The sequence below is a fragment of the Mobula birostris genome, chromosome 1, assembly GCF_030028105.1.
Source record: "Mobula birostris isolate sMobBir1 chromosome 1, sMobBir1.hap1, whole genome shotgun sequence".
In the NCBI taxonomy this organism is placed as follows: domain Eukaryota; kingdom Metazoa; phylum Chordata; class Chondrichthyes; order Myliobatiformes; family Myliobatidae; genus Mobula; species Mobula birostris.
Genome location: NC_092370.1, coordinates 5595960 through 5616203, shown reverse-complemented (window position 1 = coordinate 5616203; position 20244 = coordinate 5595960). Strand labels below are relative to the sequence as shown.

The 20244-nt window shown below is 45.0% G+C and overlaps 1 protein-coding gene across 3 annotated transcripts in view; it reads right to left on the bottom strand.

The window, feature by feature from the left end:
• Positions 1 to 20244, bottom strand: part of rad54b (RAD54 homolog B) — a 222473-nt gene that overhangs the window by 70489 nt on the left and 131740 nt on the right. For all 3 annotated transcript variants that reach the window (XM_072251878.1, XM_072251885.1, XM_072251892.1), the window contains 3 exons: positions 14986 to 15255; positions 11645 to 11938; positions 6641 to 6803 (listed from right to left, as the gene is read on the bottom strand). In XM_072251878.1, coding sequence (XP_072107979.1) covers positions 6641 to 6803; positions 11645 to 11938; positions 14986 to 15255 — 727 coding nt within the window. The remainder of the gene's footprint in view (positions 1 to 6640; positions 6804 to 11644; positions 11939 to 14985; positions 15256 to 20244) is intronic.

Genomic DNA, 20244 nt, shown 5'->3' with positions numbered 1-20244 from the left:
CTGGGTTTCAGCACCTAAGTTACAGAGAAAGGTTGAACAAGTTAGGTCTTTATTCTTTGGAGCGTAGAAGGTTGAGGGGGGACTTGATAGAGGTATTTAAAATTATGAGGGGGATAGATAGAGTTGATGTGGATAGGTTTTTTCCATTGAGAGTGGTGGAGATTCAAACAAGAGGACATGAGTTAAGAGTTAAGGGGCAAAAGTTTAGGGGTAACACGAGGGGGAACTTCTTTACTCAGAGAGTGGCAGCTGTGTGGAACGAGCTTCCAGTAGGAGTGGTAGAGGCAGGTTCGATTTTATCATTTTTTTAAAAATTGGATAGGTATATGGACAGGAAAGGAATGGAGGGTTATGGGCTGAGTGCAGGTAGATGGGACTAGGTGAGAGTAAGCGTTCGGCATGGACTAGAAGGGCCGAGATGGCCTGTTTCCGTGCTGTAATTGTTATATGGTTATATGACACCGAGCACAGAACACTGGCCTCACAGACATTCTTCCTGTCTGTGTTCTACTCAGGCAACCTACCTCGCCTCGACCCGTAATCGCCTAAGCCCCGTTGAGCCAAAGCCTTTCTACTCCGTCTCCCTCTACTTCGTTGCCCACTCCTCAGACACCCACTCTATAAGGTGTTTCCTTTCAAACTCTTCCCGTTGTTCTCACTGGCTGACGTCCACGCGTTTGCACAGTCGTGCCCCGATAAAACCGCTGCAGAAATAACTGCTTCCCTTTAAGCTCTTCTTGCTTTTAAACTCTTCTCACTGTTCTTACTGACTGATGTCCACGCGCTTGTGCAGTCGTGCCCCGATCAAACTGCTGAAGAAATAACCCATATATGGGTTATAATTTGGTAGAATCAATGAGATCTGTCAGGCGCCTAGTAGGAACAGGCGAGGATGCTTACTGCTATCAAGTTTGTTCAGTCAAAAATATGACTTACCACTTGATAAACACAAAAGATTCTGCAGTTGCTGAAAGTCCAGAGCAGCACACACAAAATGCTGGAGGAACTCAGCAGGTCATGCAGCATCCATGGAAAGGAACAAACGGTTCCCCTTCCTTTTCAGTAAAATCAACTTCTCTAACTTCTGGTAAATTTTCCCCTCTCCCTTTCTCTCTTTTTCAATTTTCCACCTTGTCCTTTTACCTCTTCTTCTCACCTGCCTATCATCTCTTCCCTTCTTTCCATGGTCTATTCTCCTCTCCTATCAGATTCCTTCTTCTCCAACCCTTTACCCTTTCCACCTAACACATCCCAGATTCTCACATCTCCCTTACCCACCCACCCACCTTCCCCCTCACCTGGCTTCACCTATCACCTTCCAGCTTCTACTCCCTCCCCTCCCTCCAAATTTTTATTCTGTCCTCTTCCCCCTTTCCAGTCCAGAATAAAGATCTCGGCCATATATGTTGACCATTTATCCATTTCTATGGATGCTGCCGGAGCTGCTGAGTTCCTCCAGCATTTTGTGTGAGTTAGCACCTGAGTTTTTTTTTTAACCGAACTACTTATTTTGTATTCCTTTATTTAGAGATACTACGCAGAACAGGCCCTTCCAGCCCAGTGGGCTGCAACGCCCAGCAGCTCACCTGTTTGATCATAGCCCAATCACAGGACAACTTACATCTACTAACCCGTATGTCTTTGGACTGTGGAAGGAAAATGGAGCAAGCCCACGTGATCACTGGGAGAATATACAACTACAGACGGTGCCGGAATTGAACTCTGAGCTCCGAAACATCCTGAGCTGTAATAGCGTGAAAATTAACTGCTGTGCTACCATGGCACCCTTAGTATGAACCTATTCCCCAATGTTGTTTTTAATAAAAATAGTGCACAGAACAAGCACAAAAAAACTTCCCCAGCACGAGTGAGGTCTCCGTCGGCCAGGGTCGACCATGGACGTTGCACCCTAGCTGTCTGGATGCACAAGCCAGGGCAGTACGATATGGAGAGCAAGCTGTTGCCCATGTAGCAAGCTCCCCCCTCCATGCATCTGATGAACTCAAAGGAAAGGCAGAGACCGATTCATTTCGATACCAGCAGTGTTATAGGAGTTGCCAGTCAACATTGAATTCAACATAGGGTTGCCTTAGGGACTCCAGCTCTGGGTTTACTCCCAAAGCCTTCCCCATTAGTGGGCAAAGCCGCATGATAGTGAAGGTTTGAGGCCAGTTTTCCTTTTCCTAGGTGAGCTGCCACCCACGGCTATCAAGTCCTATCTGCCCCAAGTAACTGGTTTTATGGTGCCAGAAACCCATCTTTGCCCCTTCTCCCGTCAGTAGAAATGGTTCAGCCAGACTTAGTAGCTAAACCACAGGTACTGTATATTGTAGCAAATGTATACTAAACGATAGGTGACTATGAGCACACGCTGTCCTGCCTAAATTAGAGTTGACTGGTAAAAGGGGACAGAGTTGAGGTTGTCATTGGCAGCTGGGGTCTTCAGGGTGACCAACAGCAGGCTGGGGCGGGGCAGAGGAGGCTTTAACGAGACAAACAAGATTAACCAGGAATCAAGACCGATGGTTGAGGGGCTATCATAGCAAAGAGGGCATAGGTTTAAGGTGAGAGGAAGGAATTTTAAAGTGTTTGAGGGCGTATGTTTAACTTTCTGCACAGTAAGACCAAGGAACGGATCACAGACCAGGAGAGGGAAACCAGAGGTCCATGAGCCAGCAATCACCAGAGGATCAGAGGTGGAGAAGGTCAGTAACTTTAAATTCCTGGGTGTCACTATCTCAGAAGACCTGTCCTGGACCCATCATATAAATATAATTGCGAAGAAAGTATGACAGAGGCTCTACTTCCTCGGGAGTCTGTGGAGGATCAGCATGTCATCAAAGACCTTGGCAAACTTCTATGGATGAGTGGTCGAAAGTGTGCTGACTGGCTGCATCACAGTCTGGTATGGGAACCCCAATGCCTTCGAGCAGAATATCATACAAAAGGTAGTAGATTCTGCCCACCACATCAAGGGTAAAACCCTCCCAATCACTGACCACATCCACATGAAACAATGCCATAGGAAAGCAGTATCCATTAGCAAACATCCTCACCACCCAGGCCATGCTCTTTTCTCGCCGCTGCCATCAGGTGGAAGGTACAAGCGCCTTAGGACTCACACCACCAGGTTCAAGAACAGTTACAATCCCTCAACCATCAGGCTCTTGAACAAAAAGGGGTAACTACACTCATTTAAGGACTCTTTTATCTTGTTATCTCATGCTTGCTACTTATTGCTATTTATTTATATCTACTTTTGAAAAGTTTGTTATCCATCGATCCTGTTTACAGTTACTATCCTATAGATTTGCTAAGTATGCCTGCAGAAGAAGTATCTCAGGGTTGTATGTGGTGACACATATGTACTCTGATAATCAGTTTTACTTTGGGTGATTGAATACACTGCCAGATGAGATGGTAGAATCAGATACTGGTACAGTTGCAGGTTGCACTTGAATCCAAGGCAGACCAATATCCTTGCTGGTAGGAGTTGTTTAAATAATATGGCAGAGGGATAGGAACCAGAATCATGGAGCTGAGGATCAGCCAGGAGGTTTACAAGTAGATGATGTAATATGTAATATGAATGTAAGGAAGGACAAGCCAATGACTGGGTACAACTGCAGACAGAGCAAAGAGCTAAGTTGTACCACAGAGGCAAAATTCAAAAGGGCAAAGAATGCACGACTGGAGGTGCTGTATTTAAATGCACGTAGCATTCGGAATAAGGTGGACGAACTCGTGGCACAATTAGAAGTTGGTCAGTATGATATTGTGAGCATCCTGAGTCGTGGCTGAAAGAAAGCCATAGTTAGGAGCTTAACATCAAAGGATATACTTTGTATTGAAAGGACAGGCAGGAAGGCATAGGCAGTGGTGTGGCTCATGTTGGGAAGAGATTGAATTACATCTTTAAAAAGAGGTGACATAGGGTCAGAAAATGTTGAATCTTTGTGGATGGAGTTAAAAAACTGCAAGGGTGAAAAAACCATTATGGGAATTATATATGGACCTCCAAATAGTAGCCAAGATGTAGGGTTGAGATTGCAAAGGGAGCTGAAAAAGAGGTTGGAAGCTCCTGATGTAGATGTTTAAAAGGGTCAGTATGTATACGGTGAGCAGAAGGGCCCATTTCTGTGCTCTATGAACCTTCTGTAGGTTGATCCATACACTGAGATGGATTAGAGAAACTGGCACGTATCTCAACAAAATATGCTTCTTCCCTTTTTACACTGTGCATTCACAAATTAGCAAAGGCACTGCCAATCTGTGTGCAACACACTATATGACAAAACGACATCATGTCTAGTTATCTTTTGTTTGGTGCTAGAATGTGTGGCAACACTTGCGGGCTGCCCCCAGCACATCCTCGGACTGTGTTGGGTCTTAACACAAACCACATATTTCTCTGTACATTTCAATGTACATGTGGTAAATACTGTAAATCTAAATCTGAACCAAACTGACATCTTATAAGAATCAGACCTTTGAGATTACATGCTTCACTTGCACCAGTGCCTTTTAACCAAACTGACAAGAACCATGCAATTATGTTTTTAATTAAATTTCTTTATGTAGTACACATAAATATTTCTTTCGGGTAGATGGAGCTCGTCAGCCTGGGAAGGCAGTCCATCTTTGAGAGGGAAACACTGATTTCAAACCTCCGCTGCCTTGCAGCCATACCCACTCACGGGAAAGGCTTCGGGAGTAAACCCTGAGGACAAATCCGGAGCTGGAGTCCCTAAGGCAGTCCGACGTTGCCTTCAACCTCGTTCTGGCAACTCCTGCGATGACACTGGTGCCAAGCTGTATCGGCCCTTGCCCTTCCCTTGGACAACATCGGTGTCGTGGAGAGGGGAGACTTGCTGCATGGGCAACAGTTCCATACAACCTTGCCCAGGCCTGTGCCCTGGAGACCTTCCAGGCACAGATCCATGGTCTCTCGAGACTAAAGGATGCCACCAAATATTTCTAAAGTACTGATCCTGTGTCTGCTCCTGAGAAAATATATGAAATAATTCTTTCAATAATTATTTTTATGGTGATAAACTTCTGACATATTTCAAACATGTGCAATGATGCATTTGAGTTGTATTGTGGTTATTTACAATTTTATCAAGTTCTAAGTAAATTTATTAACAAAGTACACATCTGTAACCATATACAACCCTGAGATTCATTTTCCTGTGGGCATGCTCAAAAAATCTATAGAATAATAACCATAACAGAATCAATGAAAGACTATGCAACTTAAGCATTGAACCAGAGTGCAGAAGACAACAAACTGTGCAAATAGAAAAAGAAGAAACAGTTATAATAAATCAATAAGCAATAAATATGGAGTACATGAGATGAAGAGTCCTTGAAAGTGAGTCCATAGGTTGTGGGAACATTTCAATGATGGGGCAAGTGAAGTTGAGTGAAGTTATCCCCTCTGGTTCAAGGGCCTGATGGTTATATCAATATGAAACATACTGTAACTGTTCAACAAGATAGGATCATATTTTCACAAGCACTCTGTTCCATATATATCCACGTAATTAAACTTTAAATATTATAGAAGGAAAGATATAATAATCTGGATAGATCTCATACGTGTTGTGTTGTTGTTTTGTTTGGTTGTTCTTGCTTGTGTTGTTCTGCCGAGCAACTACGTTGGCGCTGGAATAAATGGTGACTCTTGCGAGCTGCCCCCAACACAAACTTGCATAGTGTTGGTTGTTTACACAAATGACACACTTTATGACCATAAATCCCTGTTAGACCACACTTGGAATATTGTGTGCAGTTCTGATCGCCTCATTATAGGAAGGACGTGAAAGCTTTAGAGAGGGTGCAGAGGAGATTTACTAGGATGCTGCCTGGATTAGAGAGCATGTCTTACGAGGACAGGTTGTGAGAGCTCGGGCTTTTCTCTTTGGAGTGAAGGAGGGTGAGAGGTAGCTTGATAGAGGTGTGCAGGATGATAAAGAGGCACAGATAGAGTGAACAGCCAGAGACTTTTCCCCAGGGTGGAAATGGATAATACAACGGGGCATCATTTTAATGTGATTGGAGGAAAGTATGGGGGGGTGGGCAGTGTTGGAGATAAGTTCTTTACACAGAGAGTGGTAGGGGCATGGAACGCCCTGCTAGGGATGATGGTGGCAGCAGATACATTAGGGACTTTTAAACAGCCATATGGATGATAGAAAAATGGAGGGTTATGTGGGAGGAAAGGATTACATTGATATTAGAGTAGGTTATAAGATTGGTACAACATCACAGGTCAAAGGGCCTGCACTGTGCTGTAATGTTTATATTCTATGTTCTATTTACCTTAATAAATTTTTTGTTGAGATACATATTTCTGATAAATCTTGTGCATTTGTGGAATGATGCATTGGACTTGTATTGAGGTTATTTACAATTTTATCAACATGAAACATACCTGTTCAACAAGCTAGGGTCACGTTTTCACAAACACTTTGTACTAAATGGACCATAAGATATAGGAGCAGAAGTAGGTCATTTGGCCCATCAAGTCTGCTCCATAATTAAAATTTAAATTAAAGATATAACAATCTTGATAGATCTCATCCATTGGTTTTGATTAGAATTACGTGACATTCCATGAGAAAAGAGCGCCTCCTACCTCATTCCCATGACACACTCATAGAGGAAAACGACACCGTCCCTCTGGTGAGGTCGGAATTGTACAGTGAGGTAGGGATCCACCACCACATCCACCACTGGCAGGCCAGCTTTATTGAAGATCCACTGGTGACTCAGATTTGGCCGTGGCATTACTAAAGCATCTGTCGGTAAATTGAGAACTAGACATTTCACCATTATCTTCAATTTTTTACAAAATTATTCCAGTGCTTATACATATAATAACGTTATACACTAAAACAGTAAAGTATTTTATACCCACAAATCGATAAGTTTTAATAATAATTTTTGTAACACCATAAGACCATAATATATAAAAGCTGAAGTGGGCCATTCAGCCCATCCAGTCTGCTCCACCATTCCATCATGGCTGACTTATTATCCCTTTCAACTCAATTCTTCTGCCTTCTCCCCCAAACCTTTGACATCCTGACTAATCAAGAATTTGTATAACTCCACTTTAAATACTCTCAATGATTTGGACTCCACAGCTGTCTGTGGCAATGAATTCCACAGATTCACCACTTTCGGGCTAAAAAGAGTCCTGCTCATCTCTGATCTAAAGGAACATCCTTCTATTCTGATGCAGTGCCCTCTGGTCCGAGACTCCCCCGCTATAGGAAACATCCTCTTGATGTCCACTCTATCTAGGCCTTTCAATGTACGAAAGGTTTCTATGAGATTCTCTCCTCGTTCTTCTGAATTCCAGCAAGCACAGGCCCAGAGACATCAAACACTTCTATACATTAACCATTTCATTCCTGGGATCATTCTCATGAACCTCCTGTGGACCCTGACAACACTATCAACCTCTGCTTTAAATATATCCGAGAGCAAAGAGGCCTGTCCTGGCGATAGAGAACTGTGTACCTCCACGGGTGGGTGGGACGGAGGAACCAGGTTTGTTTTTTTATTCCTCCACTATCAGCTCTGCTCTCAGACGCATCTCCCCCATTTCACGCACATCTGCTCTCACTCCATCCTCCCGCCACCCCACTAGGAATAGGGTTCCCCTGGTCCTCACCTCACCTACCACCCCACCAGCCTCCGGGTCCAACATATTATTCTCCGTAATTTCCACCACCTCCAACGGGATCCCACCACTAAGCACATCTTTTCCTCCCCCCACCACCTCTGCTTTCCGCAGGGATCGCTCCCTATGCGACTCCCTTGTCCATTCGTCCCCCCCATCCCTCCCCACTGATCTCCCTCCTGGCACTTATCCTTGTAAGCGGAACAAGTGCTACCCATGCCCTTACACTTCCTCCCTTACCACCATTCAGGGCTCCAGACAGTCCTTCCAGGTGAGGCCACACTTCACCTGTGAGTCGGCTGGGGTGATATACTGCGTCCGGTGCTCCCGATGTGGCCTTCTATATATTGGCGAGACCTGACGCAGACTGGGAGATCGTTTTGCTGAACACCTACGCTCTGTCCGCCAGAGAAAGCAGGATCTCCCAGTGGACACACATTTTAATTCCACATCCCATTCCCATTCTGACATGTCTATCCACGGCCTCCTCTACTGTAAAGATGAAGCCACACTCAGGTTGGAGGAACAACACCTTATATTCCGTCTGGGTAGCCTCCAACCTGATGGCATGAACATCGACTTCTCTAACTTCCGCTAATGCCCCACCTCCCCCTCGTACCCCATCTGTTATTTATTTTTATACACACATTCTTTCTCTCATGCTCCTTTTTCTCCCTCTGTCCCTCTGAATATACCCCTTGCCCATCCTCTGGGTTTTTTCCCCCCCCTCCCGCTTTTCCTTCTCTCTGGGCCTCCTGTCCCATGATCCTCTCATATCCCTTTTGCCAATCACCTGTCCAGCTCTTGGCTCCATCCCTCCCCCTCCTGTCTTCTCCTATCATTTTGGATCTCCCTCTCCCCCTCCCACTTTCAAATCTCTTACTAGCTCTTCCTTCAGTTAGTCCTGACGGAATTGGTACAGGTACAGTTCGGCCTGAAACGTCGACTGTACCTCTTCCTAGAGATGCTGCCTGGCCTGCTGCATTCACCAGCAACTGTGATGTGTGTTGCTTGAATTTCCAGCATCTGCAGAATTCCTGTTGTTTTTGTTTTTTTATTGTTGCTTTGTCACTTGCTGTTTTCTGTTTTGTTGTGTTGTGTTCTGTGTTGCTCTGCTGTGCTTGTGGGCATGATATTTCGACGCCAGAACATGGGGCAACACTTGCAGGCTGCTCTCAGTACATCCTTGGGTTATTAAGGGTTATGCGCAAGGCAGGTAGATGGAGATGAGTCCATGACCAGGTCAGCCATGATCTTATTGAATGGCGGGGCAGGCTCAATGGGCCAGGTGGCCGACTCCTGCTCCTATTTCTTATGTTCTTACGTTGGTGTTTATGCAAACGGCACGTTTCACTGTATGTTTCGATGTACATGAGAAAAACAAATCTGAATCTGAATGCTGCCTGAGAGACAAAATTGTTAAGATAAATGTAATGAGGCAAATCAAATCAACTTGATTTACTAAGATGTTGCCTGGATTAGAGAGCATCTCTTTTGAGGAAAGGTTGAGCAAGCTGGGGCTTTTCTCTTTCGAGAATGAGAGGTGACTTGATAAAGGTGTACAAAATCAAGTGGACAGCCAGAGACCTTTTCCTAGGGCAGAGCTGGCTAATATGAGGGGGGCATAATTTTAAGGTGTTTGGAGGAAAGCATAGGGGCAGATGCCAGAGGCAGGTTTTTTTTTAAACAGAGAGTGGTGTGTGTGTAGAATTTCCACATCAGAACCAGAATTAGGTTTAATATCATCAGCGTGTCATGAAATTTCTTGTCTTTCCAGCAGCAGTACACTGCAATACATAATAATAGAAAAAAATATGAATTACAGTAAATATATGTGTGTGTGTGTGTGTGTGTGTGTGTGTGTGTGTGTGTGTGTGCGTGCGCGCGCACGTGGCCAAGTGATTAAGGCATTGGACTAGCAACCTGAAGGTGCTGAGTTCGAGCCCCAGCCGAGGGAACGTGTTGTGTCCTTGAGCAAGGCACTTAACCACACATTGCTCTGCGACGACACTGGTGCCAAGCTGTATGGGTCCTAATGCCCTTCCCTTGGAGAAGGGAGACTTGCAGCATGGGCTTGTTGCTGGTCTTCCATGCAACCTTGCCCAGGCCTGCGCCCTGGAGAGTGAAGACTTTCCAGGCGCAGATCCATGGTCTCACAAGACTAACGGATGCCTTATATTATATATATATATAAAATTAAGTAAGTATAAAAATAATAAGGAAAACTGAAGGCAGAGGGGAACAAGCTGTTCCTGAATCACTGAGCATGTGCCTTCAGGCTATTGTACCTTCCTGACAGTAGCAATGAGAACAAGGCATGACCTGGGTGATGGGGGTCCTTAATGATGTATGCCAACTGCTTGAGGCATCGCCCTTTGACCATGTCCTGGATACGGTGAAGGCTAGTGCCCATGATGGAGCTGACTAAGCTTATAACACTCTGCAGCTTACTTTGATCCCGTGCAGTAGCATCTCCTCCCATATCAGACGATGATGCAGCCTGTTAGGATGCTCTCCACAGTAAACCTGTAGGAATTTGCGAGTGTCTTTGGTGATATACCAAATCTCCTCAAACTCCTAATGAAACATAGCTGCTGTTGTGATTTCTTTGTTGCTGCTTCGATACCTTGGGCCCAGGATAGATCCTCAGAGACATTGACACCCAGGAAATTGCTCACTCTTTCCACCTGACCCCTCTATGAGGATTGGTGTGTGCTCCCTCAACTTACCCTTTCTGTTTTCTCATCACTGCGTGAGTTTCTTGCAGGCATTCTACTTTCCTCCCACTTCCCAGAGACATGGCGATTGGCAGGATGACGGGCCGCTGCCAAACGTCTTCCGAGCCAGACGAGTGGCAGAGTCTGGGGAATGTGTGGAGATTAAAATGAGATTCATGTAGTGAAAGTGGAATTTTGATTGTTTCACTGAGCTGAAAGCCCTGCCATTAGATCTACTGTTTACAGGAGTAGATCATCATGGGCACTCGCCTCCCCAGCACTGAGGACGTCCAAAAAAGGCGATGCCTCAAGAAGGCGGTATCCATCATTAAGGATCTTCACCATCCAGGACGTGCCCTCTTCTCATCAGGGAGGAAGCACAGGAGCCTGAAGGCACACACCCAGCAGCAGGCTGAGTGGTGTCACAACGACCTTGCACTCAGTGTCAGTAAGACCAAGGAATTGATTGTGGACTTCAGGAAGAGAATGTCAAGGTAAAACACACCAGCCCTCGTCGAGGGATTAGCATTGGAGAGGGTGAGCAGGTTCAATTTCCTGAGTGTCAGCATCTCTGAAGACCTATCATGGGCTCGACATATTGATGCAATTACGAAGAGAGCACGCTAACGGCAACATTTCATTAGGAATTTGAGGAGATTTGGTATGTCACAGATGACTAGCAAATCTTTACAGATTTAGCATGCAGAGCATTCTAACTAGCGGCATCACCGTCTGGCATGGAGGGGCTACTGCATAAGATTGGAAAAAGCTGCAGGGAGTTGTAAATTCACCAGCTCCATCATGGATACTAGCCCTCCCACATTCAAGGACACTTTCAAAAGGCAATCCCTCAGAAGGCAGCACCCATCATTACAGATCCCCATCACCCAGAACATGCCCTCTTCTCATTGCTACCATCAGAGGGGAAGTATAAAGCATGAAGATACACTCTAAGTTTTCCGTCAGCTTCAATAAACCCATGAACACTCCCTCCCTTTTGGCTCTCTTTTTGCACTAGTTATTCATTTTTTTATATTTCTCATTGTAACTTACAGTAATATGTTATGCATTACACTGTACTGCAGCCACAAGTCATCAAATTTCACGACATATGTCAACGATTCTGGTTCTGAGTTTATGGATTCAGCAGTTAATCACAATACTGGTACTATTTAACATTGTCATAGTTAAGTCAGCAACTGCAAAGTTGCAAATCATCAGTTAAGATGCTTACTTGGTGCACTTGGATCATGCCTAGGCTTACAGTCCATTAAGGGTTTTTTAAGGCCTTCTGTTTGGCTCAGTCCAGCAGCATTCCTCAGTGGGCAAGTAAACTGTTTAAGCAAAGGCTGTTGCGAGGTGGGTGGCCGTGACAAGTCTGAAGAAGCAGCAGCTGTATTGTGGAAGCAGCGACCACTCATAAAGTCCTCTGTTGAAATCGTTCCCATAATCTCTATCTCCTTCCCACCAATCATTAACGTCTGGCCTTCAGAAAGGGATGCAAGTTCTTTTAATTTATATCCTGTTCCTGAAAGACAAAGAAAGAACATAGAACTCCAGTTTATTTGTACTCATTTGGAAACATTGCTGTGTAATCACCCATTAAAGTCAAAGGCTTTCAAAGTACATTTATTATCAAAGTATATATGTAGTATACAATTTAGGGGGAAAAATATTTATAAAATGTTTATACTATTAGCCTAAAATTAGTCGCTTTGGGCAGATGGGCTTCGTCAACATGGTTGGCAGCTCATCTCAGAGAAGGAAAACTCTGATCTCAAACTTCCACTGCCTTGCAGCAATACCCACTCATGACGAAGGCTTTGGGAGTAAACCCCAAGCAAAATATCCGGAGCGGGGTACCCTCAGGCAGTCCTATGTTGAATTCATCGCTGACTGGCAACTCCTGCTAGGCTGCTGTTGCCAAACTGTATCGGTCTCAGCCATCTTTTGGGTTCATCAGCTGCATGGAGAGGGGGAGCCTGTTACATGGACAACAGCTTGCTCTCCGTATCATACTACCCTGGTTTGTGTATCTGGACAGCTAAGACACAACATCCACGGCTGACCCTGACCAATGGAGAATATAAGGGCAAGAATGTAATGCTCAGGCTTTATAAGGTATTGGCCAGTGCGCACTTGGAGTATTGTAAACAGTTTTGGGCCCCTTACCTAAGAAAAGATGTGCTAGTGCTGGTGAGTGTCCAGTGGAGATTCACGAGAAAGATTCCAGTAACGAACCGGTCAATGTATGAGGAGTGTTTGATGGCTCTGGGCCTGTATACACTGGAGTTTAGAAGAATGGGGGGGATTGCATTGAAACGTACTGAATACTGAGAAGCTGAGATGGTGTGGAAGTGGAGAGGATGTTTCCTATGGTGGGATAGTCTAGGATCAAAGGACATAGTCCCAGTATAGAGGGACATCCATTTAGAACAGAGATGAGGAGGAATTTCTTCAGCCACAGGGTGATGAATTTGTCGAATTCATTGCCACAGACAGCTTTAGAGGCCACGTCATTGAGTATATGTAATGTGGAAGTTGATATGTTCTTGATTAGTCAGGGCATCAAAGGTTACGGGGGGAAGGCAGAAGAATGGGGTTGAGACGGATAATAGATCAGCCTTGATGGAATGACAGAGAACACTCGATGGGACGAAAGGCCTAATTCTGCCCGTGTGTCTTATGGTCTCATATTTTCATACAACAAAGGACTCTCTGTGGAGGTCGTTCTCTTGTAATTCAGGTCCCTCGAAAGATTTCCTCCAAGTGTATCTATTGAGTGCAACGTCATACTGGTTATTAAATATAATGTTGACTTTTTTCAAGCTGATTTTGATGTTGTCTTTGAAGTGTTTCCTTTGCTGCCCAGAGAATAAGCAGCAGCTGTGAAAGGAGAGACTGAGCAACCAACAGACCCAACCACTAACCACAGCCACCACTTTCTAGAATAACTGGATCCCAGATAAGCCTCCACAGCCACCTGAGCACCCACCAGTAGACAACCCATAGAAGAACATCACACTCGACTAGAGTGATCGCACTACTTCTACAAAGGACTGTGCACACTTAAACTTTGGAAGCAAAGATTCTTGATTATGTACAATGGGAAAATAAATAAACAATAAAAATGAAAAAAATATGGGAAACAGAGAAAAGGTCAAACAAAATGTGGCAGCTCTATAAAACCCTGGTTGAAGCACACTTGCAATTTTGTGTTCAGCTCTGGCCTCATTATAGGAAGGATGTGGAAGCTTTAGAAAGGGTGCAGAAGAGATTTACCAGAATGCTGCCTGGATTAGACAGCATGTCTTGTGATGACAGGTTGAGCGAGCTAGGGATTTGCTCTTTGGATCGAAGGAAGATGAGAGGTGACTTGAAAGAGGTGTACAAGAGGAATAGATAAGAGTGGACAGCCAGAGACATTTTCCCAGGGCAGAAATGGCTAATACAAGAGGGAATAATTTTAAAGTGATTGAAAGAAGTAATGGGGGGGGGGGGGGGCTATAGTGTCACAGGTAAGTTTTTTACAGACAGCAAGGACTGCATAGAACTCCCTGCCAGGGAAGGTGGTAGTTAGGTACATTAGGGGCAATTAAGAGACTCTTAGATAGGCGTATAGATGATGTAAAAATGGAGGGCTATGTAGGAGGGAAGTGTTAGATTGATCTTAGTGTAGGTTAAAAGGTCAGTACAACATCGTGGGCTGAAGGGCCTGTAATGTGCTATAATTTTCTATGTTCTATGCTCTAAAAGAAACAGACTTATTTACTATAATTTCTGCCCCCAAAATTTAGAATTTCTTACCATTCCTTTAATTACAACATAGAAGTTTTTCTGCCGTAATGAGGCCACATTCAGGTTGGAGGAGCAACACCTTATATTCCATCTGGGTAGCCTCCAACCTGATGAAATGAACATTGATTTCTCAAACTTCCACTAATGCCCCCACTTTACCATTCTCCATTCCCATTTCCCTCTCTCACTTTATCTCCTTACCTGCCCATTGGTGCTCCTCCCTTTTCACTTTCTTCCATGGCCTTCTGTCCTCTCCTATCAGATTCCCCCTTCTCCAGCCCTTTATCTCTTTCACCAATCAACTTCCCAGCTCTTCACTTCACCCCTCCCCTTCTCCCAGTTTCACCTATCACCTACCACCTTGCATTTCTTCCTCCCCTCCCACTCCCCACCTTCTTACTCTGACTTTTCATCTTTTCTCTCCGGTCCTGATGAAGGGTCTCGGCCAGAAACATCAACCGTTTACTCTTTTCCATAGGTGCTGCCTGACCTGCTGAGTTCCTCCAGCATTTTGTGTGTGCTTCTCTGGATTTCCAGCCCCTGCAGATTTTCTCTTGTTTGTGAAACATGTTGTTTGCGTCAACGACCAGCACAGTCCAAGGATGTGCTGTGCGCAGCTCACAAGTGCTCAGCATCAACATAGCTTGTCCACAACTTACTGACCCTAACTGCACAGCTTTGGAATATGGGAGGAAGCTGGAGCACCCAGAGCAAAGCCCAATGGTCATGGAGAGAACAGAGAGGCTGTTAAATAAACTATAACGTAATAGTGCTAACCTCTTCCAATGTCTTTGCCTTCTATGTCCTTCAGAAGCACAGATGTCTTCCGAACAATCAAAACTGCATCTCCCTCCCACTTCTTGTGTTTCTTCTTTGACGCCTTACACCACAGGACGCTGTAGTATGCAACAAACGTGTCAGGGGCATTCTCTCCTGTGTCCTTTGCCACATTTGATGGCTGACGTGACATCAGTGGCGTTGGTCTCTCGATTTGTTTTCTCGTTCCAAATGGTTGTTTTGGCTTTAACTGTTTCTGGGCGGAAGCATCTGCGGAAAAGCACAATATGTTTAAATTACACCTGCGAAAAGTAATTCAAATCGGAAACACCACATCAGCTATTGGAATACAGGGAGAACTGACATTACCAAGATGCCCTACAAACATGGTGGGCACAGTATACTGGCAGCAGAATGTGTGGTGACACGAGGGCTGCTCCCAGTATGAGGTTCCTAAAAGTTGTCATAGCCAGGAAAGAAGGGGTGGGAGGTGGTAGTGCGGATAAGCTCCCACTACCCGGTAAATACTCCCTCTGTCATACATCACAAATAGCCTCTGACAACCAAGTCCAGTTCCTCTCCTTCACTTGTAGCTTTGTTACTAAGTCTGGTAGAACTGCTACTATGGACAGAAGGCACAAAGGTGAGTTACTAGCACCTTAAAACCAGTCACTTCGGTGGAGCTCATCAGCGGTGGTTGGCAGCTCAGGTAGGAGAAGAAAAACTCTGATCTCAAACCTCCACTGCCTTGTGGCTCTACCCATTCATGGGGAAGGCTTTGGGAGTAAACCCCAAAGGAAAAAGCCAGACCTGGAGTCCCTAAGGCAGTCCTACATTGAGTTCAACGCCAATTGGCAAATCCTGCAACACGGCTGGTGCCAAACTGTATCGGTCTCTGCCGTTACTTTGGATTCATCAGCTGCGTGAAGAGGAGGAGCCTGCCGCATGGGCAACAGCTTACTCTCCATACTGTACTGCCTTGGCCTGCGTATCATGTGGGCAGCTGGGACACAACATCCATGGTCAAACCCAGCTAACAGATGGCCTCAACAGGTGATAAATAAATGAATCACCTTGTACATAACATAGTCGACATGTTTCATAATCTGAAGAGTGAATATAGTCTGTGAATTCTGAACCATTGGAAGTAAAGTTAATGATTCATTTAGGCCATCATTCTATATAGGTCTCGGACCAGAGGGCACGGCCTTAGAATTGAGGGACATCCTTTCAGAACAGACATGAGGAGGAATTTCTTTAACCCGAGAGTGGTGATTCTGTGGAATTCATTGTCACAGATGGCTGTGTAGAACAAGTCACTGGGTATGTTTAAGGCAGACGTTGATAGATGCAACCTCCATAGGTTAGTAGGGTGGTAGATTGATTGATATATCTACCATCCCACCAGACTCCATGTCCAGCACATAATCCTCTGAAACTTCCTCCATCTCCAATGGGACCCCACCACCAAGCACATCTTTCCCTCACCCTCACTTTCCGCTTTCCACAGGAATCGATCCCTATGCAATTCGCTTGTCCACTCATACCTCCCCACTGATCTCCCTCCTGGTACTTATCCTTGCAAGCAGAACAAGTGCCACACCTGCCCCTACACCTCCTCCCTCACCACCATTCATGGGCCCAAACGGTCCTTGCAGACAAGGCAACACTTCACCTGTGAGTCTGTTGGGGTCATCTACTGCATTGTTCCTCATCCACCGGGCCGCAAAGCATGTGCTACTGGGCCGCAAGGAAACAATATGATTTGGCGATATGAAACGATATGAGTCAGCTGCACCTTTCCTCATTTCCTGTCACGCCCATTGTTAGAACTTGAACGCACGCGAGGTCATTACATAAGGAAACCTCTTTGAGTATCGCTGTCTCCCATCACCCCTCGATAGGACCGTCTTGTTGCAGGGAAACAAGTCCAGGGCTCCCACTGATTCGGCGATATTGGTGTGTTGCAATGATTTTATATGTTCATACGGGGAAAATATGCGCTGTGTGTTTAATAGCCAAAGATTACTTAAAATATTATGATGCCATTGACTTATATAAGTGACTTATAATTGACTTATCACTATATTCATGCGAGGAAAATATGCGCAGTGTGTTTAATATTAAATTTGTTAGATAATCCCTTTTAGAAACAAAATTGAGTGTATTAGCCACTCATAAGTGACTTATAGTTAACTTATCACCTATATTCCAGTCGTAATTAACACCCCCTAGTCAGCCGGTCCACAAGAATATTGTCAATATTAATTCAGTCCGCGGTACAAAAAAGGTTGGGGACCCTCCAATACACCCGGTGGGGCCTCCTGTATATCGGTGAGACCCACCATAGATTGGGAGACAGCTTCACCGAGCAGTTTCACTCCATCTACCACAAAAAGCAGGATCTTCCAGTAGCCACTTATTTCAATCCTACTTCCCATTCCCATTCCGACATGTCAGTCCACAGCCTCCTCTACTGCCACGTCGAGGCCACCCTCAGGCTGGAGGAGCAACATCTTATATTCTGTCTGGGTAGCCTCCAATCTGATAACAGGAAAATTGATTTCTCGAACACCTGGTAATGCCCCCCTCCACCACCATTCCCTATTTCTGTCTTCAGTCCTCTCCTCTCCTATCAGACTCACCCTCCTCCGGCCCTTTATCTCTATCACCAATCAACTTCCCAGCGCTTTACTTCACCCCTCCTACTCCACTGTCTTCACCTATCACCTGCCACCTTGTACATCTTCCTCCCCTCCCTTCACCTTCTTACTCTGACTTCTCCTCCTTCTTTCCAGTCCTGATGAAGGGTCTCAGCACGAAACGTCAATTGTTTACTCTTTTCCATAAATGCTGCCTGACCTGCTGAGTCCCTCCATCATTTTAAGACCATAAAACATAGGAGCAGGAAGAGCCCATTTGGCCCATTGAGTTTGCTCCGCCATTCAATCATGGCTGATCCTTTTAAACCCCTCTCCAGCCTTCTCCCCGGAACCTTCAATGCCATGGCCAATCAAGAACCTATCAATCTCTGCCTTAAATACACCCGACGACTCTGATCTTTACAGCCACCAGTGGAAACAAATTCCACAAATTCACCACACTCTGACTAAAGAACTTTTGCCTGTGTTGCTTTGGATTTCCAGCGTCTGGAGATTTTCTCATGGTTGGGAGGGCGATAGGTTCTTCTTTAGTCAGGGGATGAAGGGATACAGGGGGAAAGCAGGACAGCTTGCCTCCCTACCTTTTCACATAGGTCATCGCACTTACTGATGAGGCTTCATAAAAAAGTTTATGAAAATACATCTTTAAAAAAATGGGACAAGAGGTATAGATTGAGTGGATATAGTCATAGTCATACTTTATTGATCCCGGGGTAAATTGGTTTTCATTACAGTTGCACCATAAATAATTAAATAGTAATAAAACCATAAAATAGTTAAATAGTGATATGTAAATTATGCCAGGAAATAAGTCCAGGACCAGCCTATTGGCTCAGGGTGTCTGACCCTCCAAGGGAGGAGTTGTAAAGTTTGATGGCCACAGGCAGGAATGACTTCCTATGACGCTCTGTGTTGCATCTTGGAGGAATGAGTCTCTGGCTGAATGTACTCCTGTGCCCACCCAGTACATTATGTAGTGGGTGGGAGACATTGACCAAGATGGCATGCAACTTAGACAGCATCTTCTTTTCAGACACCACCATCAGAGAGTCCAGTTCCATCCCCACAACATCACTGGCCTTACGAATGAGTTTGTTGATTCTGTTGGTGTCTGCTACCCTCAGCCTGCTGCCCCAGCACACAACAGCAAACGTGATCCAGAGACTTTTCCCAGGTTGGAAATAGCTAATATGAGAGGCATAATTTTAAAGTCATTGGAGGAAAGTATAGGGGGGGGACGTCAGATGGAAGTCCTGTACAGAGTGGTGAATGTGTGGAACTCCCACCCAGGGGTGATGGTAAAGGCAGATACATTGGAGACATTTCAGAACCTCTCAGGGAGGCACATGGATGATAGAAAAATGGGAGAAAAGGGTTGGATCAATCATAGAGTATGTTAAAAGGTAGGCACAACATTGTGAGCCACAGGATACTATGCTGTAGTGTTCTACATTCTATGGGTGAAAGGGTAAAAGGCAACACACACAAAATGCCAGAGGAACTCAGCAGGTCAGGCAGCATCTGTGGAAATGAATAAACAGTCAATGTTTTGGGCCGAGATCCTTCATCGGGACTGGAAAGGAAGGGGGAAGATGCCAGAATAGAAAGCTGGGGGGAAGGGAAGGAGGCTAGCAAGAAGAAGATGGGTGAAGCCAGGTGGAAAAGAGCTGGAGAGGAAGAAATCTGACAGGAAAGGAGAGTGCACCTTAGGAGAAAGGGAAGGAGGAGGGTACCCAGGGAGAGGTGACAAGAAGTAAGAGTCCAGAGAGGAGAATAGAAGAGGGGAGGGGGAGGGAGAAGGAGAAATCGATAGTTGTAGGCTACCTAGACAGAATACGAGATGTTGCTCCTCCACCCTGAGAGTGGCCTCACCTTGGCACAAAAGAAGGCCATGGACCAACATGACGCAACAGGAATGGGAAAAGGAAAGGCTGGCCACCAAGAAGTTCCACTTTTGGGGGATAGAGGGGTGGTGCTTGGTGAAGCAGTCCCCCAGTTTATGACAGGTCTCACCAACGTACAGGAGGGTAAAAGGTAAAATACACACTTATATTAAGCTGTGCACTGCTTGTTCAGGGTTGACCCAAACTGAGAAATTTATTCGTTGGTCAAAATCAATATCGATATCTGCATGTGTGTGAGTTTTTGAAGGCAGATTCAGAGGTGTTACTTCATCACACTGCTGAATCAGCTTATGGTACTCGGGTAAAAAATGTAAGGAAATTAGCAGCAAATACATAAGGAATTAAAACAGTAAAGGAAATAAAATCTTTCTCTCTCTCTCTCTCTCACACACACATACACACACACAAACAAAAGGTTTTACATTCTGTCTTGTCCATACCAGTAAAAGTTTTTCTCTTGGTTTAGAACATAGAACATAGAACAGTACAGCACAGTACAGGCCCTTTGGCCCACAATGTTGTGCTGACCCTTAAACCCTGCCTCCCATATAACTCCCCACCTTAAATTCCTCCATATACCTGTCTAGTAGTCTCTTAAACTTCACTAGTGTATCTGCCTCCACCACTGACTCAGGCAGTGCATTCCACGCACCAGCCACTCTCTGAGTAAAAAACCTTCCTCTAATATCTCC